We start from the raw sequence: 27,976 nt of genomic DNA, 5'->3' as shown, positions 1-27,976 counted from the left end.
ACTGTGCTAAAAACTTATTTCTTCTTTGTGTATCATGAGGACACTAATGTATAATCTTGGTTTATTCATCTGTTATTATCTAACATTCATAAATCATAGACTGAGAATTAAAAAAACATTACAGATTTTAGAATTAGAAAACATCTTACAGGTACTTAATTTCAAATCCCTTATTTTAAAAATAAGGAAACAGGCTAAGAGAGTTTAAGTAATTTTCTTTTGCCCAGGGCGACTCAGCTGATAGGAGACTGAGACAGGATTCTAAACCAGGTCTTCCTGTCTCTAAGTCCTGCATTCTACCAACTACCCCGTGTTCTCTCATTATTTCTATGGAATCAGACCACTTCTTTTCCTGATCATACTCTAATAAGTCTACCTTTTCTTCCTAATGTATGATTCCTTGATGACATCTTTTACTCCTGTGGTCTTTGAAGTTCTCCACGCTTGCAGCATGCTGTTTTATATTGCCTTCTTTGTGACATTCATTTTTAATTGTTTTGAGATTGTTGTAGTTCATATTTGGTACCATATAAAGTTACTGGTAGAAATGTTGGTATTAAAAAAAATAGCCCTTTGTTTTCATAAGAAACTTGAGATCATTAAAGGAGCTTTGCAGTTTCCTGAAGGCAATCCAGCCTTTTTTCCTTCTCTTGTTTAATTCTGGGTCCAACTCAGCAAGCTATGCTATCTGTCAAATATACATACATAATATATATACATACTTTTTTTCTGCTCTAAAATCTAGCTATAAATTTCTCCATCAGCACAGAATTTTAGAATGGAAACAAGCTTTTAACTTAACTAATATGTAGAGCTAACAACATAATTATATACATATGTACACAAATGTATACTCCTTCTGGGTTGTTTTCCTAAACTTGAACTTTTGCTTGAAGGTTGGGTTTCCAGGGAGACAAGTATTCTCAGGTTTGAAGGTTAACCTTATGAGTGGATACTTCTAATAGTATAGCACCTTGAGTCCCTACTGGTGTTTCCCATTAACAATCAGACAGTTGATTTTGCTTTTAGCAAAGGCATTTATTTAGTAAGATGATATAGCAGGAAAAGTTGGTATAAAATATTTTTCTCAAAGCTTCCCACAAATATACATAGATTTATTGAATATACATATATATATATACACACACACATACATAGGTTTATAGAATATACATACACACACACATTCACACACAAATATATGTGGCAAAGAAGGTAATTCAGAAGTCCTGATACTAAAAGTATCTCTTTATCGAGACCTTAAGAAGCTGCCTTGGGTTACAGCTCTGTGTCATTTTACTTTTCTGGGCTTTAAAAATATGTCTCTGACACTTCTCTGTGAGAGATCAAGTCCCAGAAGTTGCCTTCTTGATGGGATAATTGTCTTTCAGCATCTGTGCCTCTCTTCAGTATGGCTTTCCCATGAGACCAATCTCCTCTCTGACTTTGTCACTTCAGGGAGGGAGGAGGAGTGAGGCAGAGGAAGGAGATAAAATCACCTCCCCACTCAAATGTGATTTTCTGTTGAAAGACTATTTTTCCCCTCTCCATTCAGATGACAGAATTATTAAAATCCCTTCAGCTATTTAAAGTCCCCAGAGACATTGTCAGCTCATTCCTACCAGCCAATCACACAATTCCATTTTGACTCAGTTTCACACCTCATAGGATTACATTAAAACCTAATCATGTTTTGCTACCTACCTTACAATCACTTTGTGATTACATTCAGTGATATCTTTTGTAATTATATTGAGATAAGCAGTGGAATCCTCTTCCTTACATAGACATATGTATACATATTCTACCATAATTCATTTTTTAAAAAAGCCCATATATGTAGATATGCAGATGTGTGTGTGTATATATATATATATATACTTGTACAAAAGTACCTATATATCCATATCCATATGTGCAATGGGATAGGTGAAAGGGGTAATTCTTGGATTTGATGTAAAATATATTATTTTTCATCAGAAATAGCTTCTATACCAATATTTACATAACAATTGCTCACCAAACTAAATATTCTCATTTTCTATGGCCATTTGAGATTTATGTCATCTCCCATTTGCTTAACTAATGTAGAGCTCAATCCTTTCATTATTTAGTAGGCACTTTGTACTTTTACCACAATTAACTTAAATATATATATATACATATGTGTGTGTGTGTGTGTATTATATATATATACATTTTTTCTGATGACCAGACTTCCTGTAATAAGCCTAAATTTACTGAAGCTGTTTCCCAGGTAACAACCACATAGTCTTAATATCTAGCTTGCCAAAGTCTGTCATACTTTGCCTTCTTTTGGCAGAGACTCTGTGAACTTTAGGGTCCCCTCCATGCCGTAAATAGGCATTGCAGTGGTAGGGGGGAAGGGATGGAGTTTGTTCAGCCTAGTCAACTCCCTCCACCACCGTAGGTCTTAACATGTTTGTGATAGCAGATGGGTTTGAGAGAGTTGTCAGAAGGATGCATGGGTAACGGAACTTGCCCAGCATTCTGCAGAAGACAGAAGCCACATTTGATTCCCAAGATGCTATCCCAACACCCCGTGCTCATTTTCTTGTCTCAGTCTAAATTTCACGCCAAGTACATTCTGTGTATTGTTCTGATTCAGGCTGCATATCCAGGCTTCATTCATTCAAGATATTTTGTAAGTTCAGCAAAGATTCACTTGTAATTAGCAGTATGTGCTAATTATAGAAAATTATTTTCTTCTTCATTATAATTAACATTTTAGTTATAATTGTATATACTTATGATTACTTTTTAAAGTCCTAATCTTTTATATTCAAGATATTAACTTATTTTTTCTTGACCTTTTGACTCAGATTTGCTTTATTTTCTGAAATATTGAGATCACTTTGCCATTAAATGGTCACTATTTTCCATTATTTCACTTTGTTATAATTCCTTTAAGGCCTATTTCCATGAAGCAATGTTTTTCTTCTTCTGTTACTAATTTGTGCTTACATTTAGCTGCTCTGGAGATACATGAAATCTCAAGTGATATCTGATCAGAGCTCAACATAAGCTGGTCCTTTAAGGTGAAAATTACATTATTTTAGTTACTATGACAAAAAAGTGCCGCATCAACCATATGCCTCTCTTGATTAAAATCTACATGGTAGTATCTTCACGAAAAATATGAAAATTATTTGGGGACTGTCGGTAGGTGTTGTCTTAACAAACCCCTTTCCCTCAGGACTGTCACAGATGCAGTAAGGATCCATTAAGACTTGGTGATTGTGAAGGTTCTATACAAGGAGGTTTCTGTTTTCAGAAATGTGATGCCATGTTTTTAGTTTAGGCGTTGCCCAAGTTGGACACAGGAGACTGAAATTCCAGCTCAATTGTATGAGTCTAGTGCACCTGAAAAATGACTTTCAGCTGATTTTGCCTCATTTTAAAATAAAGGTAATAATTTTTCCAAAGGCAAAGCAGAAACTTGAACTGAACTGTGAACCTAAAGGTAGAATGAATTATACTAACTTACCGAACCTCAACTTGATCCCAATTTTTAAAAACAAACTTATACCAAGAATATTGTGCTTATTTAAAAACCACTAAAAACTTGTGTTTGTCTTTCAGGTGCAATATTTTTTCAAGATCTTGGAAAATTAGCAATATTAAAAATGGATCGGTAACAAAATGGAACCCTGGAGACAAGAGCAAAGCACACAAATTAAGTTACGTGTTCATTCATTTATTGTCCATTGTTTTAACCTGACTGAATACAAGATCAACAAGAGCACTGTACTCCTGGCAATTATTACATATGTTAGAACATAGATTTTGCACTTTAGACAACATTTAACACCAGTCTATGGGGTACTGCATTGCTTTTTATAAAGTTCAAAATAAAGATTTATTTTCAAACAAGTGACTTTGGTTTATTTCATACATTACACTTTTTCTTGCAGAAAAAAATAAAATTGTACAACTGCATAAATATAAAATTCTTCCACCATGAAAATGGTTAAAACATTCATAAAGACACAGCACCAGCATGTGATGCCTCCAGAGAAAGAAAAGGAAAAAAAAAGATAGAAAGAAAATATACAAAGCAAAATAATTAGCCCTATCACCAGCCAAAGTGATAGTTGAACCCAGGTCTCATACACAACTTGAAAACATACTGGAGGACAAGGGAAGAAATGTAGAGACAGCATTCAATACAAAGCACAATACAACCCATCACCTTTTTTTTTTTTTCTTTAGCTTCACTTAAAATTCAAGGGCAGTTTCCCCTCCCCCCTCCCTGGATAGTCCTCCCTCCCTCCCCCCTGGAAAAAAAAATTAAATTAAATAAAGCTAACATCACAGGAAAAGGCTCTACGGAGTGTTGTTAAATATGTTCATAGATGGGCCTTTATCTCTAAAAGAGCAAAGCAAAAATAAGTACCATGCCAGTTTTATCCCCATTGAGTATTTACACCTTGGACAGCAAACCTTGCTCACATAAAGTAGAAAACAGATACAATAAAACATGGCTTGAAAAATGACCAGAGTATGCACCTATAGTACTGTACACTAAATAAAATACACAAGGCAGCAATACTTAGGGGCCAGAAACACTGCTTACTACAAGTCAGTTATGGAATCATAATTTACAGTAAAAATGGGCACGTCCCAAGGCTCAATTTTTTGTTTTGTTTTTTATTTTTGTCATTTACAGTAGAATAAATATTTTGTTGCTATTGCTACACTTTAAATTTACATTCTAACCTAGTAAATGCAGAAAGCTAGTGTAAAGCATATAGATTAAGTGTAGGTCCCATACGTATGACAGTTTGTTCAAGACTAGTAGGTTTTTGTTTTTTATAATTTTTTTTAAACTTTTTTAAATGGCTAAGGGGGAAGATTGTGCTTGTGATCAGCTGCTCTTTATTTCAAATTTTACATCAAAGCGTCCCTGAAAACGGTCTTTTTCACTGTAGCCAATGTTTTCACCATACGCCTTACACTCAATGCGGACTTCTGTGTCAGTGGTAAGGTTGGTGAACTGTACCGCCAGGAGGGGCTGGAGGTACTTGGGCTGTAGGAGTTTACCATAGTATGGGTAATATTGCAGAGGAAAACCAGAATATCCTCCCAAGCCAAAGTATTCCACGATTCCCACTTTATCCTTATCATCTTCTCTCTAAAAATAAGACAGGAAAGATTTTAGTCATTGACATGATAAAGAATTCCTGCCACCAGCACCATTGCCACGGATAGATACTTCCTTTTTATATCCTTCTGAAAATCTCAGTTCATTTTAACAACGACTTGCTGATAATCTTTTTTCGCAAATGGAGAAACTGAGCCTGAGGCAGATTTACCACTTGCCCAAGTCCACATAACTCATCTGTGACAAAAGACAAACCCAAACCCTGCACATTTTCAAATCCCACTCAAGTTTCTGGGTTCATTTCCTTCTGATTTAGTTTTAATATATATTTTTTTAATGATGGTTGTTCTCCAAAGTATAGATAGTATATGAGTGTGTGATGAATATTGAGAAGGAAAATACCATACTCTAGAATGCTCTTTGTGCTCCATGTACTTGGAACCTTTCCATAATTCATCTGTGCTCTTGCGTCTTCCCATAATCCATATTCCATTTATGGATATGCAAGAACTAAAGCTGTGTTTTTCTTCCTCTGCCAATAATTTGGGCTTGCACTTTGCTGCTCCAGAGATATGTGAAATCTCAGGTGATAATTCATTAAAGTGTTAAAGTCAGAATGCTTCTGCTTAACTTCCTACAGGCAGTTTAAGCTTTGGTGGGAGTTAACACTGGAAGATAACATATTGACACAAGGAGTTATCTGCCTCCAGGTCTTAGCCACTGCTGTGCAAAATATATGAACCAGTAATTCTTAACTTCAGTGAATTACCCCACCCCCAAGTGTCAGAAAGGTTGATCAATGTGATCAAATATGCCCAAAGTGGTACTAATAGTTATCCTTTTTGGTAGTCTCTGAAGGCAGTAAAATGAATATTATCAGCTGTTTTGCCTCTTATTCGACAGTCATCACCAGTCAAGGCAGAGGGAATCTCATGCTGCAGATAGCTGTGCTTTTTGTCCCAAAACATCACCAATTAAGCAGCAGCTTCTTTATGTCATGGTTCAGTTTAATGATACAGAATATCTGAAGGCAGTTTGGGGAACCATTAAGATTTATTTTAGGGTTCTGCTTTTGGAAACCAGAAAGAACTTAAAGTTCATCATATTGAGATTTAAATAAATGAAACATCAACAGAATGACTCTGCTCTTTGATGGCAGTAAGATAAGACATATCTACCCAGCATCTCCTCCAGTACTTTACATAGTACTCATACATAGCTGGCACTAAACAATTGTCCCATTGGTGGATCTTGCTGGATACAAATTGGGAAATCAAGAGCATTCAAGAATTTGGAGCATGCTCCATCATTCAATCCTTGTTTCTTGTAATTGCAATGATCTGTAGCTGGGATTAAATACAGCAAAATGTGATCTCAAAGGGAGGATGATATACAAAGGAAAATTCAAAAAGGGCCTCTCTAGGAGTTCTAATGGCTTTATAACCTAACCCTCTGAGAAAAGTTGTAAGTATAAGGCTAAATCAAGTCAAAGATGATGGAGAATAGCCAGAGTAAGCTTGTGTTGTCATTCCACTCTACTACATGACCCTGGTTTTTTATTTTAATGAGTGCTACTAAACCTAAGGTAACCGGGATGGAAATGAATGTTTGGCTCTGACAATTCTCATACTACCTAACAATTAAAATAAACCAACATGTCTATCTGTTTAGGTTCCAAAATCTCATTCTAGTTTGGACATTTGGGATTTCTTTAAAAACAAAACACTGATGTTTTAAAGAATAAACTCTGACACCTAAAATATAGAAAATGAGTTGGGAAAGTTATCTGGTTCAAATTCCTTCCTGATTGTTGATCTCATTTAATTTTCCAAAGGATCTTTCTTTGAGGGCATAGACCTATAGAAAGGCAGTGATTTTTCTGGCTACTTTTGCAAAGCTCTGCACATCATAAATACAATTCAACTAAAAACAGATGTAGAAGAAATCAATCTTGTACTGATAGAAGTACCAGATGAAACTTTTAGTATAATATTCTTATAAATTATCATGAATAACTGTGTTTCTCAATAATTCTCCCCTTCTTACCTTGCCAGTACAATGAACAGGAAGAACATATGGATTATACCGCATCATCAAATCCTTCTCCAGGGAATCATTTTTGGGAGGCTAAAAGTAAAATCCATGTAATCAGTAAGACAGTAGATTTATAAACATGCTGAATACACACATTTTAGTACCTAACAAGAGAATCCTGTCAGGGTGTATCATCAGCTAAGATGGCAGCAGATATGATTGGCATATTGAGATGATAAGAGGAAAATGGTTTTGTTTTTCCTTCTAAATATAAATAATGAAATGGTGCTGATTTGCTTTTAATATGAAATAACAAATATTTCCACAACATTTAAAAATGCTGTAGGAAACCTAGACCCTTTATTTTATGTTACTTTCAAACCTAGAATGTGATCGTTGGATCATAAATTAGAGTTCAGCATGACCCTAGGAGTTATGCCCTTCATTTTACACCTTAGGAACTGATGTCATATTAGATCAGGTGGCTTGCCCAGAAGTCACATAAAATAATAGGCAAAATAGGGATCAAGCCTAGGTTTATAGTTTGGAAAACTCAGAGCCATAAAGGACTTTAAGAGCTTCTGGTCATTTTTACAGATTTAAAAAACAGAACAACACAACTGAGTTCTAGGGGACTCCAAGGTGGAGGGTAAAGCTGGGGCTATGTTCAGAATCTCTGACTCCAAATCCAGCAATTTACTATGTCTCTTCAGACTCATTTTTTGCCAAAAGATATAGCAAAATCCAGGTGATGTCGGAACCCATGAGGCAAAACTTCTTCCTTATGAGTAGGGCATCAGCACAAGAAGATTACATTATTAATGCCTTTTGTTGTAAAAGAAAATTTGAGCACATTGATCTAGCTATATATTAATATCTATATCTACATTTACTTATACATAGAGAGACAGAAGCAGAGAGAGAGAGAGACAGAGAGAGAGAATTCTAGATCATGGAATCAAGTGTTAACTTTCACTAGAGTATTTAAATGTCAGATATATCATCCATCCATCCATTACTAAATAGTATTAGCATAATTTATTAAAATTCTTAATGTTCAAGAAGTGATATAGGATTGTAGATTCTGAAGAACAAGTGGAGTTCATTGTCCCATTCTCATTCCTCCTCCTGTTTAACTTTCATTACCATCTCTGCCTTTATTCACTATTCATTTCATTAATTGAATTTACATTTGTTAAGGATATTCTGATAATTATTGTCCTCCCCTTCTATTGTATTACAATCTAAGCAGAATATCCTTTGGAGAGAAATAAAAAGGATCTAGCCAACATCAGTTCTGCCTCCATTAAGAGTATTGGGATTGGAGAAGTGCTCAATACATCCAACTTCAATATGTGTACAGCTCTTTTCCTTTAAATTATTCACATATCATACATTTTATAAAAATTAGATAGTGGTAATCAGGAGAAGGCAGAACATCAGAACAAGATCTCCAGAATGAAGTAAATCTTAGTGATATAACTTGTCTCCCAATTGTCAATCAAATGCTGATTCTACCATATCATGATATTTGCCAACATTGAACAAAATTCCATTTAGGAAAAAGCAGGAGTACAGGACTTAGTTTACAATTATTTCACCACTAGAAAATTGACTGACATCAATAAGGGCTCTTCCTTAGGGATTACAAATATATAAGGATGCTCTTAATCATATAGAGAGATGGAAGCTTCAGGTGGGACTGTTCTTTTGGCAGCACAAATAGTTCTTCACAGCCATCTGGTTTTTGTCCTTCCTATTAAATAGATTATCTACATAAAAAGGCTACTCTTAGTATCTTCAAATTTTTTCAGCCTTTAGAGAATTACTTGCCTTAGGTTTGAAGCCCAGAACTCGATTGAGTTTTATGATGATGCAAGGTTTGCCACTTGAATAGCCAAAGGTTTCATCCAGTATTCCAGAGCAATTGCCCAGCCATTCCCGACGAAACCTGCAGACTCTCTTCTTGCCTTGTTCATTATTATAATCTCCTCGCTCTTTGTAATCACTTGGCACATCTAAAATACAAATATAAACACAGAACAAGTACTTTCAGCCAATAGCAACAGAAGGGAGAGAAAAACACCTTCACTATGGTCAATTCTTCTATGATGAGAATATTTCAGATACAAGAGGATCATATCTTAAACCTAGCATGCCATCAATTTATAGCTGAATCGTGAATCTCTTCTCTAAATTGCCTAAAAAGTGATCATCAAGCTTTAATTTAAAAGCAGCTGAATAATTTGTTGCCCTGCAAGAAAATCCACCTTTTAGAGAGCTCTAATAATTTTGGGGTGCTTCCTCAAAATGAGCCAGAAATTTATTTCACCATAACTTCCACTCATTGCTCCTAGTTCTGATTTCTGGGGCCAATCAAAACAAACCGGATCCCTTTTCTATATAATGATCCATCAAAGATCTGAAGAGATTAACCACATCCTGGATATATCTTCATTTTTTCCAGATTAAATATCTCTAATTCCCTTAATGGAGCATCCTGGTTTTGAGTCACCTCATAGCCTCTTTCTGGACTCTCTCCATCTTATTGATGTGCTTTCCACAACACGGACAACCAAACTGAGTTTAATATTCCAGAAATGCTTTGCCTTAGTCAGACAATGGTGGAACTGTTCTTTGGACACTATTTAAATAGTGTCTACATCAGCTCACCAAAAACTTCCCCTTCATATGTAACAAAAGAATTTTGCCAAGTTGTGATAGAGCATATATTTCAAGCTATCGCCTTGATGTTATCTGCCTAAGACAGAGAATGAGATATCTTGTTTTCCTATTAATGGAAATAATGGACTATCCAATTATCTATATATATCTATATCTATCTATCTATCTATATATGTATGTATGTATTTAAAGCTAAACATGAAATGTGTGATTTGCCCAGACCAATAATTATATATAAGATGCATGGTTTGCCCAGGCCAATAATTGCATATCTTATAAAAAGAGGATCATGGTAACTAACTAGGATTGAAATTAGATGGGTGAACTTAATCTCAGAATAAGAACATGTCGGTAAATAGGAATAGAATCCCCTTCACTGGCATTATAGAGAGTATATAAGAGAGAATCATTTGATTGTACCTTTTCACCAAATACTCTCTGTGCCACTACTTTTTAGGGGAGCTACTACAGCTTTGCAATCAATACTCTTTTAAGAAATGACAATTTGCTATTTTTAGGTTATAGTTAGTGCCTAGCAAGGATACAAAGCTACTGAATAGATAAGTGAACAAAGAATTTGAAGCTCAATGAAAAATGATTCTGCAAATTAAGGCAAATATAATCCACAAATAAAGCAGATTCTTGCCAAACACAAGTTCTCACTATTTGCATAAATGCCAAACTATATTATCATAGACCGTTAGGAACTCTAAGGAATCTTAAAGGTCATTTAAGCTAAGGCCTTCAATTTGAAAGAAGGGAGATAGTCATTGAGTAATTTGTCCAAGATCACAGCATCATTGATTGGATAAGCTGGAACCACAACTCCTAGTCAATTAGTCATTTCACTATACCACACCATTTTCATTTTATCCAGTAAGAAATGACTTTAGACTTTTGAAAGTCTTTCAGCTTTTATAATTTAACAGATTTGATTGACAACTCACTTATAGGTGTAAAGTAAAAAAATTCTTTCCTATTATGTGATCATACTACATATAGAGAGAGAATTAGGAGAACTGATATCAGGTAGATCTTTAATAGTGAGTTTTTTGGATGGATCTGAGAAATAGGAGGTTGAAAAATGTATATTCAAAATAGTTCAACATCTTTTCTAAAATTAGATCAAATAGTTTAATCTCAGTAGTCATAAGAATCTCTATCTCAATTATTAAACCAAAAAACAGAAGGGTGAAAATAAATCACAAACCAACTTCAAAATAGTTAAAGTTACTTACCACCACAGTCCTCAAATTCTAGATCATCCTTCTGGGCTCCTTCCGTATATTTCTCAAGGAATCGATTGAGGCTCACCACATATGCACTAAAGCTCGGGGGATCACTTGGACGAAAGGAAATTTCAGTCTTTTGGATCTGAGGGACCTGTGTCAATCCTAGACAGGTGAAAGAAGATTAGAAGAAAAAAATACATAAAACAAAAGCTCTGAGTAGAGAGGCAATTATGAACTTAATTCAAAAACATACCTTCTGTAGCAGAATATTTTACTTTGTGTAGATAGTCCCACCCTTTCTATGAGATCTAACAAAGTAGCCCAAAATGTGCTTCTTCCTACCTTGAATGCTTATGATACTATGTGACCTTATTCTTCAAGCTTAGCATAGCTAGCCTTGAATTATTAGCTGTGTGCATGCATGTGTATGTGTATAGGGGACAGAGAGACAAAGGGCAGAGAGGGAGGTAGCTGGGGATGGATGAAGGGAGAAAGAGAAGTCCTTAGTAAGACTGTAAACCTCTTGAGGGAAAAAATTATGTTATAGCATTGTATGCTCCATGTAAATTAATAAATTAAACTTTAAATGAGGAGTTTTTGTTCATTGACTTACTGTGACGTGCTTAGCTTTCCCAAACTGAGGATATATTATCCCAAAGATTTTAATCATCATCATCATCATTATCATCTATTCCTATGTCTACTTTTATATATTGTTTTCATGAACTCTTGTAATACTTGTCCCATATGCACCATGTGAGATAGTTCCAAGAACACAGTAAATGTTCAATAGATGTTTGTGAATCACTACTTCATCAAATTCAAAACAATCTCATTTTAGGTTCTATACAATCACATATTTACACCAAAGCCCATTAACCAAGATAACAAATCTAAAGAGATAAATATGTAGAGCATGAATTGTTTCAGAACAAAAATGACATTTATCCTTAATTTATTAGGCCCCATTAAGCATAGAATTCGACCCCCAGGCATATTGTCTCAAGAACTTTGTAATGGCATAGTTATAAATCCATTTTGCTATATGAGTGTTGGATATGGAAAAAGATGAGGTTATGACTTTAAAAAGGAATTAAAAATTAAGAACAATTAGTATAATGGAAGGAATAGACTAGAGGGAAGGAAATGGGATTATATTATGTTTCCCTTTGGAAAAAGACTCAGAGAAAAAAGGGGGACTAAGATAAATAAATTGTTACTGGAAAATAGGATAGAATGAATGAATTGAGGTGTAGATTGAATTCAAAGACGTGAGATATTTTGAAGATTGTTGTAGGTTGCCAAAGACAACAACTGGCAGTAATGTTGGAATGGGTCAGAGGACTGTGTTGGTCATAGGGAATCCAGTAACAATGAACTTACGTCATGCAAAAAGATATATAAAAATGGACATAGGAATAGACGACGATGATGATGTTGACTTAATATCTTTGAGATATATTCCCCTGGAATGGGGAAACTAAGCACATTATAGTGAGTCAATGAACAACAACTCTTCATTTAGAATTCAATTTATTAATAGGATATTTAGATTGGAATGGAATAGTCTACATAAGACTGGTCTAAAAGAGAAAAATGTAAAGGTATATATATATATATATAGCCCTGAGAGTCATCTCTGTATAGGTGGTATAAGAATTCATCCTAGAATATAGTCTTATCTTGGATTTTGACAAGTATGCCTTTAAAAGAGAAAGATATCTGAGAGTATGCACCCACATATATATTTAACAGGTATGATCATTTCCAACCAAACTTCAGAGATGTCAAAGAGGCTCAAAATGAACAAAAGTCTTTTGGCCTCAGAAAGAAGATAACCAGTGACTTAAATAACTGTAGATACTAGAGAGCAAAAGGAACAGAAAACAAAATGGTCTAGGTAAAAAATAGTTAACAAAATTCCAGAAGAACATATCAGAAAGTTTGCATCTCTTCAAGAAGGATAGTATGCTTTTCCCCTGAAACTTAGTGGTAAGGAGCTGAAGAAAGATTGTGTGCTAAGTATTAGATACAAACATATCCAGAGTGGTGGGATTGGTCTAGTCTGGAATTTAGGAAGCTATGGAAAGTAGCAAAGAAGCTATTTCATTTATTAGAGTAAATATCAGTAAAACTAGAGAAATACAGTCCAAATGAGCAGCAATGAGAACAAAATTATCACACAGGAAGTCAATTCAAAGTAGTGTTCTTCCAGTATTTCAGCAGTATCGGCAAATACCAAACATGGTAAAATCTATAAATAATCATTTAGATGTCTAAAAGGTTTCATCATCAAGTAAAGAGGAGCCAGTGTTAAAAAGCCTTGAGGGGAGTTGTATTTAAACATTTATGATGAAGTCACACTGGTTGGGAAATAGTCTTTCTGCCTTCTGATTATTTCTTTTTAAGGATACTAATTCTATATTCACAGAGAAAAGACAAAATTAGGTAACCTAGAAAAGTTAAGTTAAAATAGTCTTCTTCTAACCAGGATAAAAAGAGGATAATGCAATAAGGAATAAGCACGTGAGTCCCAATCACACATGATCCAACCTCTTCCCACAGCACATTAGTAGTTATATGCCTGTTGCAGCCTCATTTGTGACTTTTCCCATATAGTCATTTGAAAACAAGGGAAAACAGAACATTTACTTACCTAGAAAAGTTTTAGAAATGTTCCACATTATGTTTCAAGAACTTAACACACAAAATAAGGAACTAAATTAGCTCATTAGTTCCTAAATAGTCGATTCTGTGAGGTGACCCAAATCAGAATTCATTGCTCTTGAGCACTCATGCCAAGTTCTGGTCTTTTATCTACTATGGTAGCTAAGCAACTGACATCTTTCAAGTGTGGAGTGATAAGTATTGCAGACGTTACAGAGCATAGTAACTGGATATAAAAGTAATTAATTGTCATATCAGCTCAACATACCAAGAAGTATCACTAATAAATTTTCTGGTATTCTAGTAAATAAAATTTACTAATCAAATTTTCTTTGATGAAAAGAGAGATCTTACTCATGAAAATGTATGGGGGCAAGACCACAAGGCATTATGGTCCTGCAGAAGAATTCCACAAAATGGGTCCAATGTTTGCCACAGTGGTTGTACTGGGATCTCCAAGGTCCCTCCCAGTTGTAGTTTTATGATCCCATGGCTGAATCAAAAGTGATACTCTATGAACAAGACTACTTTGAATATTAAGTTTGTACCATAAACTTCTAACACAAAAAGCTTCTGTTTCCAGTAACGGAAACTATTTCAATATATCCCTGAGGTCCCATAAGCACTAGTTCTGATTTCTATTATAATATGCAAGAGGAAGTGGGGGGGGGGAGGGAAGAGAATTAAAGCAATCTACTTAATGATCTGCCAAATGACCAAGACCTGCCGAGAACCCATTTGGTATCTGTTTTTTTCTTCTTATTTCCTTGCCTCGTGTTTCTGAACAGTCTCCTCTTTTATTTCTATTCCCTCCTATCTCATTTAGCCATCTTTTTTTCCCTCCTGAGGAAAGCTGAAGAATTCTCCCTTCCAACAAACAGTCAGTGAAGTTGACTTAACGCCCATCTGTTCTCCCTTACCTAGTCAGCACTTAAGTAGGATATTTTAGCTTAGAGATGAGTGTTTTATACAATCATTCTGAACAATGAAGAAAATTCCATGTTTTAAAAGTAATTTCTCAAAAGTATCAAATGTCCGTGATTAGATAAGCTACATGTTTGTGTTATGGGCATTTCAGAGTTGGAAAATGGCACATGTGCTTTGAGAGAAGTGATTAATATGCATGATACTCACATAAAGTTCTTTTAGTATTCATGAAATACATTTGGATTCCTTAATTGGCCTTCCATGGAGATACACATAAAATCAAGATTGTTTTTATTTACAAGACAAATTTTGCATGTAAAGAGGAAAAGTAGCCCTTACCCATTTTTCTTCTCTAACTCCCTCCCAGAATCAAAACTTCTGATCATTTTCAATTGTTCACTTTTTAATCATCAAACCAAAAGAAAGGAGAGAAGGAGTTTCAATTCAGCCATTTTTGTTACACATTATGGTACTGCAACATTTTCTGAGAGTAACACAATTGTTAACTTCCTTTGGGGAAGGGAGGTTTGTACAGTGTTATAATTTTCGTTAGTAGTTCTTTTCAAACTCAAATGGATACTTCTGGTTTGTCTCCCTCTCTAAGGCTCACTCCTTAAAGTTGTTACTTGTAACCTTGGATAAGGATGAGCTTTGTTTCCAAGGATCCCTCCCAGCAACCAAAGATAGAATATCCAATCAGAGGTTTATTGGCTTCAAGTTATATTCCAGGAAGTGGCTAAACCTTTTCTCTCTTGAAATCCCTTTGAAACTGAATTCAAATTGATCATAGTAGGCTATATCCAAATCAACTAATTTAACAGTTTTGCTTCAAATTGAAGAGTGAGAGATTACTCAAGTCTTCAACCCTGCTGCTTTGAATCCCTTGATTTCTTCCAAGACTTAGTTCAAGAAGCAGCCATCTCCTGTATTATGCCTTTCCTGATCTCCTTAGCCTTCTTTCCCCCATAAAGTTATCTATTATTTGTTTTGGAAATACTAATACTGTTGTCTCCTTGGGGAAAATGTACCTTGGGGAATGATTTTGAGAATCAGTTCACTATTATTTTTACTTAATAAATGTTTATCAACTGACTGAAAAAGGATTTGAGATCTTTAGAACTATAAACATAATACTGAGCTTCCAATAAACAAATCAATTGTGCAAGATGCATTAAACACTCAATAAATAAAATACCTGTAAGCTTGGTTGGTAAAAATTATCAATTCCCTCTGGAGAGGGAGAGCATGTAATAAGAAGAAAGAAAGTTATACGAGAAGAAATAAGAGGGAACAAAGAACGAAAGGTCAAAAAGAAGAAAAAATGCATCACATTGTCATCCATGTTTTGGTTTGTTAGGGCTAGGCTATAAAGAAAAAAAAGGAGGGGGGAGGAAGAGGTTTCTTAGGTCAAGAAAATATCTTTTGTTTCTAGTTAGCCTTCCTTATACAGTAGCAAGCTTGCAATTGTGGGGATTATTGTGTGGGTATCATGCATATTGTTCTGTATTGTCTTTTTTACAACAAATGACACAATTTCATTGTAGAACACAGCTACCTGTGCACTTAACATGTCACCAAACATTCTAGTGGATATCAGTTTCCAGAGCTTTCTAGAAGTATACGAATATAAATAAAAATGGTATAGAAGGTCTGATAAAGTCAAAACAGCATGAGCAGCATTGCAATCATTATCTGATCACATATATGCTATATCTGTACAACGTCTTTGCTAACCACTGTAATCATTTCCTGTTAGATCTTTGCTTTCAGATGTATTAATTTTCAACAAGTTTTTAGAATTTCAGTCATTTGGCATGAAATCTTACTGAAATTTCAGAGTTGGGTTTGTTATGCCAGTTCAAGTAGGAAACATATGCAACATAAAGCAATCAAAGTGCCTGCCATGGGTTTTACAAAAGTATCTGAAGAAATTAAAACTCCTATCCATAGTCATTCTCTGGAGTGTTTTCTGGGGTTTGACTATCCTAAGTGGGAGGAAATTCTTCTTCAGAGATCACCTCATGCTATGGGTCAAGTTCCTTCTCCCATTATGCTGATCATTTGTTACTGGACGTTTTTCCTTCCAGGAGATTTTGTGACAATCACTTTGATTTTCTGACTCATATAATATGGTCTTGGAAAGCAAATTGTCTGTGGGTCCCAAAACATTTTATATACTTCATTAGCTGCCTTGGATTTCTGAGAAAGTGGCCAGGAATTTACTTCTATCTTCAGAATCTAAGGTTGCCTTTTCTGCTCTTAATTCTAGAGGATAGTGGTTTAAGCAGGTTAAGAACTCAGGCTTTCCTACCCCAAGATCATCACTCAGAGAACTTCCTAAAAGAGTTGGTGATAGAAGCACTTGCTCCTTTTCCTCAGCCACAAAATGTGTTGATGGGACGATGTTCAGACCTCTCCAAGATTCAGGGTAAAAAGGGAAAAGGCAGTTCAGATGCTGTGACTAGAGATAATCAAACTGCCAAATTCCAAATCAAAAGATTCTAACTGGTGAAGACAAATAGCTCAATATGATTTTTAAGACCAAAAAGGAATAAAAAATCTTAAGAATGTTGGTCATTTTTAACTTCTCTTTTGAAACCTACTTCAAGGAAAATAGAAGCAAAAAATGAGAGTCTTCTTTCTCCTTTGTGGTTTGGCAATTCAAAATGTTAATGATAAGAATTCTTAGATTTGCATTTAAACCACACTGTGATATGAATATTTACTAAGCCCTGTGTAGAGAAGTTCTATTGTGAAAACTTCATCAAATTAATACACTTTAAGAGAAGAAATATTTCACATCAAAAGGGAAAAATTTAAATAAATTCAGAATTCTGGTAACATTACAATCAACTAATTTCCAGGCACCCCAAAGTCCTCCTCTTTCCTTATTCTGGTTACAGCACAGAACAGAATAGAATTTTGACCCTATTAAATTGTGTTGTATTAGGCACTCTGTATTTGATAGATACACACATAGATATAGACATAGATTTCGCCCCCCAGCCCCCAATACCTCTGTGCAAGGAAAAGGAGAATGTGCTCATTTGTTACCTGCTTACCAGGAAGCTTGTAAGCTTGTAATCTCCCCTGTTCCTACCATCTGACATAGTGACCAGTCCTTTCATTCCAATGTGATTACGTGACCTTGGGGAGTCAATCAGTATCTGTGAGAAAACCAGGCTTTTCCACCATACTACTTTAGAAATAGAGGAGTGAACAGAGAACCATTTAAAGACACAGGGACTGCTCTTCCTCCCCAACCTAACTCTAGCTCATCTGATATCACTGTCTTTCAAATTCAATTTTCTAATAAAATGAGTCAATGCAAGGTAACTTTCTTTGTAATTAAATTTAGTAATTTCAAAAGTGAAATCAAAAACAGCCAGCAACATGATTGAGAACATTTAAGTTACAAATGCTTGGAAATCTGTGAGAGAATCTAAAAAACAGAAAGGAAGAGTGTCAGAACAATTAAAAGGTCTGAAACTTTAAAAGGACTTAACCCTCTTAAAAATTGGATTCATTTTTATAAAAACAATCTGGCTACATGACTGCACCTCCAGTAATCCTCTATAAAGGATATTTACAGGAATATAGAAAATAGTGCGAGAGGGAAGAAAGACAAAGGTAGAATGGTTTAACCTGGATGCAGCCTGCTTTGGGGAATCTTATACTAGGAGCTAAGAATACTTGACATTTCAGTTTGGTCTTTTACCTCTTTTAAAACCTAAGGAAGGGGCAGCAAATGGATAGAGAACCAGACCTGAAGTCAGGGGGACCTGAGTTCAAATCTGGTCTCAGACACTTAATATTTCCTAGCCGTGTGACCCTGAATAAGTCACCTAACCCCTATTGTCTCAGCAATACCCCAAAAACAAAAAACCTAAGGAAGTTAACTCTGCTAAATGCTCCACAGTAAAGCAGAAAGGAAAGATTTTATATATATGGTATTCCACATTTTAAAGTCTTTCTCTTTCTTCAACTATGTTACCATATGCTCTTTAAGACTCTTTGTGGATACTCTTTTCTATTTGCTGAATTTTCCCATTACCAAAAGTGATAACTGTCTCCCTTTCCAGATTTTCAGAGTATTTTTAGGGAAGCCCCCTTTTGTGCCCCATCACACTAAAGCTTGAATTATATTTGTTGTGCTAAGCTAAATTCTCTCCCTCTCACATCCCCTACCCAATAAAGAATAAGCTCTGCAAGGACAAAATTGTTAGGTTTTTTCTTTCATTTTTGTATTTCTAGCACATGACACAGAACCTTGTGAGTAGTAGGCAGTTAATAACTGTTCAGCCCATTGAGTTTATTATGTCAGAGTTCTGTACTGCAATTTTACTCCTAAAAATTTAAGATTATTTCAAGTCATTTTGGTTCCCTTCCCAATTTTATTTCACTATCCAATGCATTTCCTGAGGTGTATAGCAGTGACATTTGAGCTGGGCAAACTTTATAGATTCACTGACCCATAGAAGTCAGAAAGGCACCAAATAATTGTTGCTATTTAATTAGAATTTCACTTAAATAAAAGAAATTAAATTATAACATGTTCCAAGGTATAAATGCAGTAATATAATGTCAAATAAAGCTAAGGCTGAACTGTTATTAATCTCCCAACTCATTTTTATTTCAGGATATCTAAAATCTCCATATCACCTAAGAATTTTCAACCTGCTATTTCTTCTAAATAACTGCATTTGATCGTCACAACAATCTTGTAAAGTAAGATTTGGCAGGTATTTTATCCAAGGCTCAGGGCAAGACAGCCAGCTAGCAACTGGCCTTAGAACTAAAATCTGAATAAAAAACTTCTTAGCATCTGGGTTTCTTGCCTATACATTATAATGCCTCTCCTCTTATAACACTGTAACTGCAAATAAGAATGATTAGCTTTCTCTCTCTCCTTACAATTAATACCACATTTAAGGGGATTTGGGAAACCAAAACTATGAGGGGGCTTGAACGGTAGAGTAGCATTTCAATCTATAGTTAAGTTCCAGTTCCCAGAAAGTTATTTCACTTTGTTTTGGGCTCACCTTTCTGACCTATAGAAGTAGGGGAGCTATTCATCTCTCTGGTCTTTTTCAGCTCTAATATTTTTTGGTTTGATTTCAAAGCTGCCAGAAGAAGGCAGTGTCTAGTGAGGAATACATCACATCACTTAATGATGACCTCTTCTGGGTTGATCCAACAGAAGTGTTTCTTGATAGTAAAAACTTATGATCAGCTTGGTTTTTCCTAGCAGAACTCTTTCAGCATTTCCAAATGTTTATTGTGGCACTTAGAACCCTGACATTATATTATAATAGTGCAAAGAATGGAAGGGAAAAAAAGGAGGAGCTAAAAGAACTCAAGAAGCTGGTGGACAGAGTAGAGAAACCCCAGGGTTTCTGGGAAGCCCTTTTCCTCTGAGTCAGCTCAAAGGACAGGAATGCATATTTCCATGATGAGCCATTATCATTCCTTTAGAGAAGTGAGACTTTGTCAGGTCAATCCATCTGCTTCTGGGACACTAAATTTAGGTGCTATGAACTTGTCTTTTGGAATAGGGCCGGGGGAACTAATTTGGAAGAGAGACAGAAAGCTTGGTGTGTAAGTTATGGCCAAGGTCATTTATCCACAGAAATACTAAACCTTATTTAAGTCCCCAAACACCTGTGATGTCTCACTTTTAAATTAGATTTCTGCCAAAAGGCATATTAAAGTAAATTTATACTTTAAAAGAAATTCAAAAGAGTTAATATATCTAAGAGTCATTTTTTCCTACACAATAAAGGTAATTAAAAAAAGATTTTGGTTTTGTGGTAAAATTTGGCTCAATCTGTAGCAAAGAATTAAATAGTGGCACTATCGGGCAAAAATTCCTGATCAAGTTCAACTTCATATATAAGAATTGTTAAATGGTTTTGTTACTGAATAATGGTTTATTGAATAATAGTATAGAAGGAAATAAAAAGGGTTATTCAAATGAAGTATGCTATTATGAATACCACAAATCATCATCATCATCATCATCATTATCACAACCTGAAATTATTAGCAGTAAAAGCCACAAAAGGTATGGTTTATTTTTTGATCATGGAGTTCATGTTGTGTAAATCATCTCTGTTTTATATTACTCTGCAGAATATCAAAATGGTCGTCTTCTTTTTGTCACACACTTCTTTCTGGATGTGTCAGAAAGCTCCTCACAATTGCATAAAACCAGTGTTTATCCCATTTTCTTTCCCTGTCTCAATCTCTTTTAATTCAAAGTTTAGCCCATTGGCAAATGGCTTTTTTAAAAAAATTAATCTTACAAATCATTGGAATCAAATCATCTGGAAATAATCTTCTCTGGCAATGTTTGCCAACTGCAAAAAAAAATATTAAATTGGTTTCTCAAAGAGACTGTAAGATTTTTTTATCTCTGCATCTTCACAAGGACAAGAACTCTGATTTTGCTGATTTTTCTCTGAATTTTGATCTAGATCAACCTCGTCTTTTGACAAATGGCAAATTGTGAGGCATAAAGATATTAAATAACATGCTTGAGGTCACATGTTGAGTGGCTGAGCAGGCACTTGAATACAGATCTCCTGGTTAGCAATCCAGATTTCTTTCCACTATGTTTTTCACATTTAAGAGCCAGACTAGGTGTGATGGAAATGTAGCATGCAGCACAGCATTTGATCTAAGCTACTCAGTGCCATGTAGACACCCTCATGATTGTCACCTAAATTACCACTGTTATTAAAAGTGCCTGAACCGTGTTCCAGAAAAAGTAGAGAGGGGACAATTCATTACTGTGTCATTGTAAGGCAGCTTCAAGGTCATTTGTAATGTGGGAAAGGAGCAGTTACAACACTCTTCTCCTTTCTCCAGAGTTCTGCCCATGAAGACTTATAATAAGAGCTAGCTAAAAAGAAATTCTCCTGCTTGAATGCTAATCAAGCACCTCTATTCCAACACCAAAGGGAATGAGGTCTATAATATAGTTTGGTTTATAGCCCAAGGCATTTAAAAACTATTCTGGATATATGCCGTGAGTATGACATTATCAAAAAGGTGGGTAGCTGGGGGAAAGGGGAGAAAAGCAAGTTAGAACGAGAGAGAGATCGAGTAACTGTTTAACATTTTGTAAGATACTCATCCCTTCCACCGGGATATTGAAGTATCAAAGGAGAATAGTTAATTAAACCACAGCATACTCTGATATGGAGAATATCAACATTCAATAAATAGCCTGAATAGACTAAAGTTTGGAGAGAGAGTTTAAAATCAAAGGTTCAAGGTCAAAAAGCAAAAAAGAAAGAAAAAAGGGGAAATTAAGTCAGAAACCTTAGCTCCCAGTCATTGTGGTAATGAATCTTCATGTGGTTTACTTGTTATTTTTGACTCAAAAATTTAATTCCAAGTTTGAAAGTGAAATATTAAAATTATTTATTAAATTATGATGAAAGTAGTCAAGAGGTAGTTTCCTTTATCCGTGTATTACAATGATAAAGATATCTCTGTCCTGGGGAATTAAGACAGTACTATGTAAGTTGATCACCTAGGAATGAAGCATTTCTCTTTCCCCTTTCTAGAGATCATTAAAAATTATAGGATTTTAAAGAATTATTTAACGCCACTATACTAGGAAAGTGGGCTTGCTTATGTTTGTTTTACCTGGTGGTGCTACTCGATCCTGATATTTAGGTTGGAATTCACTGATGGTGAGCAACATTACTTGGATGGTCCCGATGAATATGCCAGCTAGGCATCCATAGAATATTAGGTAGAAGAGGAGGATCTTAACTGCAAAAGAACAGACAGAAACACAAATGCTTTGATGCAGTCACGTGTCTCAGAATGCAAGTCTGATCACCAGCTGAAGAATGGACTTCCTTATTACCCTTCTACCCCCTCTTTCACTGAGGCTCCTGTGCCAAGGTAGCAAAGAAAAGAACAAAGTCATTTTAATGTAGGGTTGGGGGGCAACATGTTAAGGGGGTGGGACCATTCCCACAGGATGAAACAGAGTGACTATAATACCATGTTGACACATGGTTTATAGGAGACATTCAGACAGCATTCGACTCATCTTCGTTCTTTGACAATTCAATCATTAATGCCTAAAATAAGAAATGTTTCTCTAAAGTGGCTACAATAAAAACCTGGAGCTACTTTTCAATGTCACAGCAAGGTCCTTCAAGTGTGATGACAAAACTCCTAGAACACACTTGAGTTTTCCCATGAGAGGGGTTGGTCTAAATAATCTCTTCCACTTTTAAACCTGCAAGCCTATGTCTCCTAAGTCTCCTTGTTTACTACATATGTATCTAATATTCCTTCATGTTAAAATGCTACATTTGAAAATCCATGCTTCCCTAAAATTAAATACTGCCTCAGCTTCTAGGACAGGAATTCTTAGTCTTTTTCTCATATCATAGACTCAAAGAAACAGAATAATGTTTTTAATAAATAAAATATATAGGAATACAAAGAAAGCTTATTATTATTAAACACACAGATATAGTATATATGTGTATATTTACACATGTGTATTTATGTGTAATTATAATCATATATTTATGTCATATATGTATTTATGAATATGAATATATGCATATATACCTATACATAAAACAAGTTCACAGGCTACCAGGGAATTATAAAGCAATAACACAGAAAGATCCAAGGAAGCCCAATTTAAGCTTCTTCCCCAATCTGTGTTACCCGTTAGGTGTAATATCCTTGTGCTCAAGAGGAGGGGGACACCCATGGAATAAGCAACCATTACATTTTGTTTAATTGTCCAGTTAATAATAATCATCTTGTTTTTAAAAGAACAAGAAATGGTTTCAGAATTTTTCACCTTCCTTTCCCCCCAGAAGTTAAATTGTATGGCGGTCAAAATAGCTGCAGAGGCAAAATTGAAGCACATTGACTGGAATGAGGCTATCAGTTACTGGTTTACAAGGATTATCTCCACTGATTAACTGCATAGTAACATGCTGTACTAGGCATCGCCAGGCAGTCTGCAGTAAGGCAAAGAAAGCCTTTGCCAAAAGACTTCATGCTAATGGGGAAGTAGTAAAAGTGAGAAAACAAGAGAGATGCAAGATTAAAGAAGAAATCAGCAATAGTGTGAGGGCAGAGTGTCTATGTGACTTCCATTAGTTGAATGTTCCATTAGTTCTTTCTGAGGATGAAAATTTCAGCTGAATCTCTGGGAACAAAAATACGTTCAAAATGCAAGAGTGAATACTGGCCTCTGTATTTTTTTTTTAAGCCAACTTTCTGTGGACAAGATATAACACGGAAAAAAAATTTTACATTGCTTCTGAATTGAAAAGGGGGTAGTGAAGAAGAGAAAAACAAATTCCACTCTAGTACTCTAAGGGTTAAGCCCAGTATTCTGTATCCAGGCAGCAGTAGGCAAATGGTAGTAACATGACGTCAAGAGAGATTTGGAAAATTTTTCCAGGGAATGCTCCTAGGAGGTACACGGAGAGTTGATATAACCAATTCTAATAAGATGTCTCTCTTTGCTTTTAATTCTCTCCCCTCCCCATGTTACTTACCCTTTTTAGCTCACCTCAACATAGGATTCTTAGGTGAGTCCTACTTACCTTTCCCTAATATTCACGGCACAATATTATTCATTGAATGGAATACAGATACCTAAAGGTAATAACCTGCCAACAAGGTACATAATCCTTCCAGGCTGAACACTCCATCCAGTCACGTTATAAGTAAAGCAATTTACCTCAAGAACAAACAGCCCTTTCACATAAAGTTGACTGGATACCCACAGAGGAATAAGGAATTTTTGACTTTTAAGGACATATTATTCAGCAGACTCTCCTGATTGCCATAAGGGTACTAGATTATAGTCCAGAATCTAGTCCTGATACCTTCAAAGGAATGTCTTCAGTGCAGTACCGGGTGGGGGGGAGGGGGGGCTGATTCAATTCGGGTGCGGTGGGAGAAATCAGACCAGCCATGGTTCCTAGCAGGAAAAATAATCAACAGAACCTTATGGGAAGGAGGGCAGTGTGCCCTTCATGGGCCTTAGGCCATTGGTGATGATAAACTAGCATCTGACCTCAGTTTAAAAAGAAACAAGAAAAAAAAAAAAAACAAAACAACCATACACCCTGTGTTTATTGCTATGATAATAGAAATAAGAAAAGCATATGATAATTTAAGGGGTCCTTTCCTTTTGGTTTCTATGATTCAAGTACATGAAAATCTTCTCTATTCATCTTGGGGAAAATCTAACACAGGTAAAAATGAGCCAAGGGCATCTTGTCCTCTTCCCAAGGGCATCCATGTTTAACTAACAGCTTGAAAAGATAGTTTCATCTCTTTAAAGCAAATGCCTATCTTTTCCTCCGCTATCAAAAGGAAGAGGGTTAAACTGTCATTTCTTCTATCTCCCCCTCCAAAGGGAAAAGAAAAAAAAAATGCAATCTATATATGTGTGTGTGTGTGTTGTGTGTGTGTGTGTATATATATATATATATATATTTTTTTTTTCCAGCCTTACCCTCCTAGAACATGGTATTGATACACAAACAAGACTATATCACCCATCAGTGACATCAATAGGTAGGTATATGTTTATATCTCTATCAAAGTACATCCTGTAGGATATATTAAAAGCATAGATTTATATAGATATATATGGACCTATACACATACACATGCATATAGTGTTGTTTTCTCATTAGGTTGGCTTAAAGAATTAGCCATTCAAAACCCTATTACATTCTAAATCAAATATTATCCTAAGCAGAATCACAAAAATGGAATGAGGAAAAATAATATTTCAGGGAGAGAGTAAGGACCACCAGAAAGTTTTATCTTGAAAATTCACAGATATGCTTAGTAGAAGAATCCTGCCTGTTTTGATATTCCTCAATGGGTAGGTATATATGCTCTTTCTGTCTTTCCTGGAAGCAATGAAAAGCAAGAAGGGGAGACGAAAGCAAGCAATGGGGAGAAGGGCTGGGTTAATCTGTTGTGTACCTTTGCAGCCTCACTCAAGTTACATCTAGTTGCTAGGTGATGGCCCTTTCAAGAAGCTGTTCACCATGGGCTTTCTTGCTTCTTTTCAACCTTATCCTCAGTTTTCTCGACCCTTTATTTGGGTTTTTCCTTCCAAATTGAGCAAAGAAGAAGCAGGTTATTATTCTCATTCAGGTAATGTACATTTTGGTTCTCTCCCAAAAACAAAAAGAAAAGAAAAAGCCAGTGTCTTAAAGTCCTACATTTTCCTTTATCCAGGGTTACCCATGTTTCCTTGTGCACCTTGGAACCAGGTTTCACCTTGACTAACCTTGGAGTGTGATGCATTATTAACCCTTTGCTTTCAACCTAAACTCAAGGGAGACCTACTACTGGCTGCATTCATTTTTTAAATGGCCTCTTCTCTTTTCTTCCATTTCAAAATGTCAGCCAAATACCTTGTTTTCCTGACTCATTCTGCTGCTTCATCCCACAGATCCTCCCAACTAAAAAGCTTGGCATCAGCTCCTATCAAGGGTTTGATGGTAGCAGTGATGCTGATGATGTTGGAAAAGGAGGGGGCAGTGATGCAGGAGGGGGGAGTTCCCTCCCTCTCTCCCTCCCTCCTTTCTGGGCCGCAGTCACGACTCTTATAGATTTGACTACAACATGCCCTTCAAAATGACCTTTTTCAAAAAAAAAAAAAACATGTCACCCTTTCCCATAGCGGAAAGAGAAAGAAGCAAGGTGCCTTCTTTTCATAGAAAACTGCCTATTAGACTTAAGCAACAGGCTAGCCATATATTTATATCTGGACTAGATTTAAGGAGATACTGATATTCATTTGTAATAAAAATATGATTCTCTACTGTCCTTATGGTTATTCCCTAAACAAGCTTTTTGCCAAAATCTACCCAAGATGCTAATTGTGTTCGCATCCATTTAATCTTTAAGGGGAAAAAACCAACAGATTTTTCTCCATAATCCCTTTCAGAGTCAAGGTTCAAATCAGTGTCCTGACACTGAGAAACCCCTGGGCTGTAAAAGATTCTATGGCAAGTCTTTGAGGGGGGGGGGGGAAGCCTCTAAAACCATTATGATGAAATACTGCAGGAGAGTCTCTCCCTACTGTCTCCTCTACTCCTCCTTCCCTCTTTCTAGAAGCACATTTCAAAGCTAAAGGAAGAAAGATGTTACAATATACCCTTCATACCTTAAAACAGGCACTTCATTGCCTTTCATTACCTATTGATGCTCTGCCTAATCTCAGTGCAAAACCATCTTTTTTGGGGGGGAGAGTGGGTGGGGGAAGGGAAGCTGGAGGGATCATTCAGTGCTCTGGGGGTCTGGGTTATATATATTCCGAGTAGCCTTGCTACCATCGTTTGCCGGTTATGATGATGGCCACCAACTCTCCTTGGCTCGCAAGCTCTTTCTCTCCCGCACCACCTCGCTCTCCCTTTTCCTTGCCTTTTGACAAGTCGGGGACAGGCAGAATGGCCGGGTCTCGACGCAGCCTAGCAGCTGGATCAGCGCCTCACGCTCGCCCCATTCCACCCTCCTTCCCTCCCCTCCCCCCGCAAGATGCATTGCGGGGTCCGCAAGTGCTAGCAGCGAACCGGCTGGCGGGCGGGCAGGAAGCCGCAAGGTCCGCGATGTGGGCAGGAGGGGGACCGAGGCTTGGGGGGTCGTGGGGGAGACTTACACCAACTGCCTCCGGTCCTGCCCAGAAACTCCTTTTTCTCCGAGTTCCAGATGAATTTCTTCCAGCTCCCCTCTTCCTTGGCTTTCCCGCGGGCCATGGTGGCGGGTTGTCAGCTAGCTTCCTCCGCAGGGAGACTGGGGCGGACGTCCCCGCAAGCAGTCCTTTCCAGCCGCCTCGAGGACCTCAGAAGCCGAAGGTCCCGCCGCCGGGTGCTGGCGAGCGCCGGTCCCCTGGCTCCGTCCTCCTCCTCTCGGCTCTCTCCGCAGCCCGGACGGACGGACTGACGGACAGACTGCGCCGCTGCCGATGCGGCTCAGACTGCGAGCGAGGAGGTGGAGGTGCTCGGCAGTGCAGAAGCCGAGGCAGAAAGAGGGGAGGAGGGAGAGAGAAAGAGAGGGAGGGAGGGAGAGAAAAGGGAGGGAGGAGAGGAGGGAGGGAGGGCTGGACTCCGATGCCCGGCACTTATTGGTGGGCGGAGGAGAGCTCTCGGTCTCTCTTTGGTTATACACGCGCTCTCGGCCTCTGGGGGTTTGGTACTTAGCAAACAGCCGCTCCCGCGGGTGCCCCCGCTGCTCCGGGAGACCCGCTCTTTCCCCCACCTCCTCGGCCCCCGGCAGA

General features: G+C 36.7%; 2 protein-coding genes across 2 annotated transcripts in view; one reads left to right on the top strand and one right to left on the bottom strand.

Moving 5' to 3' along the window:
• The window catches only part of NME7 (NME/NM23 family member 7), a 150,799-nt gene extending 146,729 nt beyond the window's left edge, over nt 1-4,070 (top strand). The window contains exon 12 of the mRNA XM_012547661.3: nt 3,604-4,070. Within this exon, the coding sequence (XP_012403115.2) occupies nt 3,604-3,636 (33 nt within the window). The 3' untranslated portion in view covers nt 3,637-4,070. The remainder of the gene's footprint in view (nt 1-3,603) is intronic.
• ATP1B1 (ATPase Na+/K+ transporting subunit beta 1) lies at nt 3,703-27,482 on the bottom strand. The gene is made up of 6 exons (XM_003767407.4): nt 27,359-27,482; nt 22,327-22,455; nt 11,083-11,238; nt 8,993-9,177; nt 7,172-7,252; nt 3,703-5,155 (listed from the first exon to the last, which is right to left on the bottom strand). Exons 1-6 carry the CDS (start codon nt 27,453-27,455, stop codon nt 4,889-4,891), a joined length of 915 nt encoding a protein of 304 aa, XP_003767455.3. The 5' UTR covers nt 27,456-27,482; the 3' UTR covers nt 3,703-4,888.
• Nucleotides 27,483-27,976: the final 494 nt, after the last annotated feature.

This window comes from Sarcophilus harrisii, chromosome 4, assembly GCF_902635505.1.
Source record: "Sarcophilus harrisii chromosome 4, mSarHar1.11, whole genome shotgun sequence".
Lineage (NCBI taxonomy): Eukaryota > Metazoa > Chordata > Mammalia > Dasyuromorphia > Dasyuridae > Sarcophilus > Sarcophilus harrisii.
Note: the sequence above shows the minus strand (reverse complement) of the source record. Positions and strands in the feature narration are given on the sequence as shown.

Bases quoted from the DNA above. Each gene is read 5' to 3' on its own strand.
- ATP1B1 (XM_003767407.4), bottom strand. From the start codon at position 27,455: ATGGCCCGCGGGAAAGCCAAGGAAGAGGGGAGCTGGAAGAAATTCATC. The intron at 22,456-27,358 runs GTAAGTCTCCCC...GTTCTTTTGCAG, and splicing joins CAGGACCGGAGGCAGTTGGT to TTAAGATCCTCCTCTTCTAC. The intron at 9,178-11,082 runs GTAAGTAACTTT...TTTGTATTTTAG, and splicing joins AGAATTTGAGGACTGTGGTG to ATGTGCCAAGTGATTACAAA.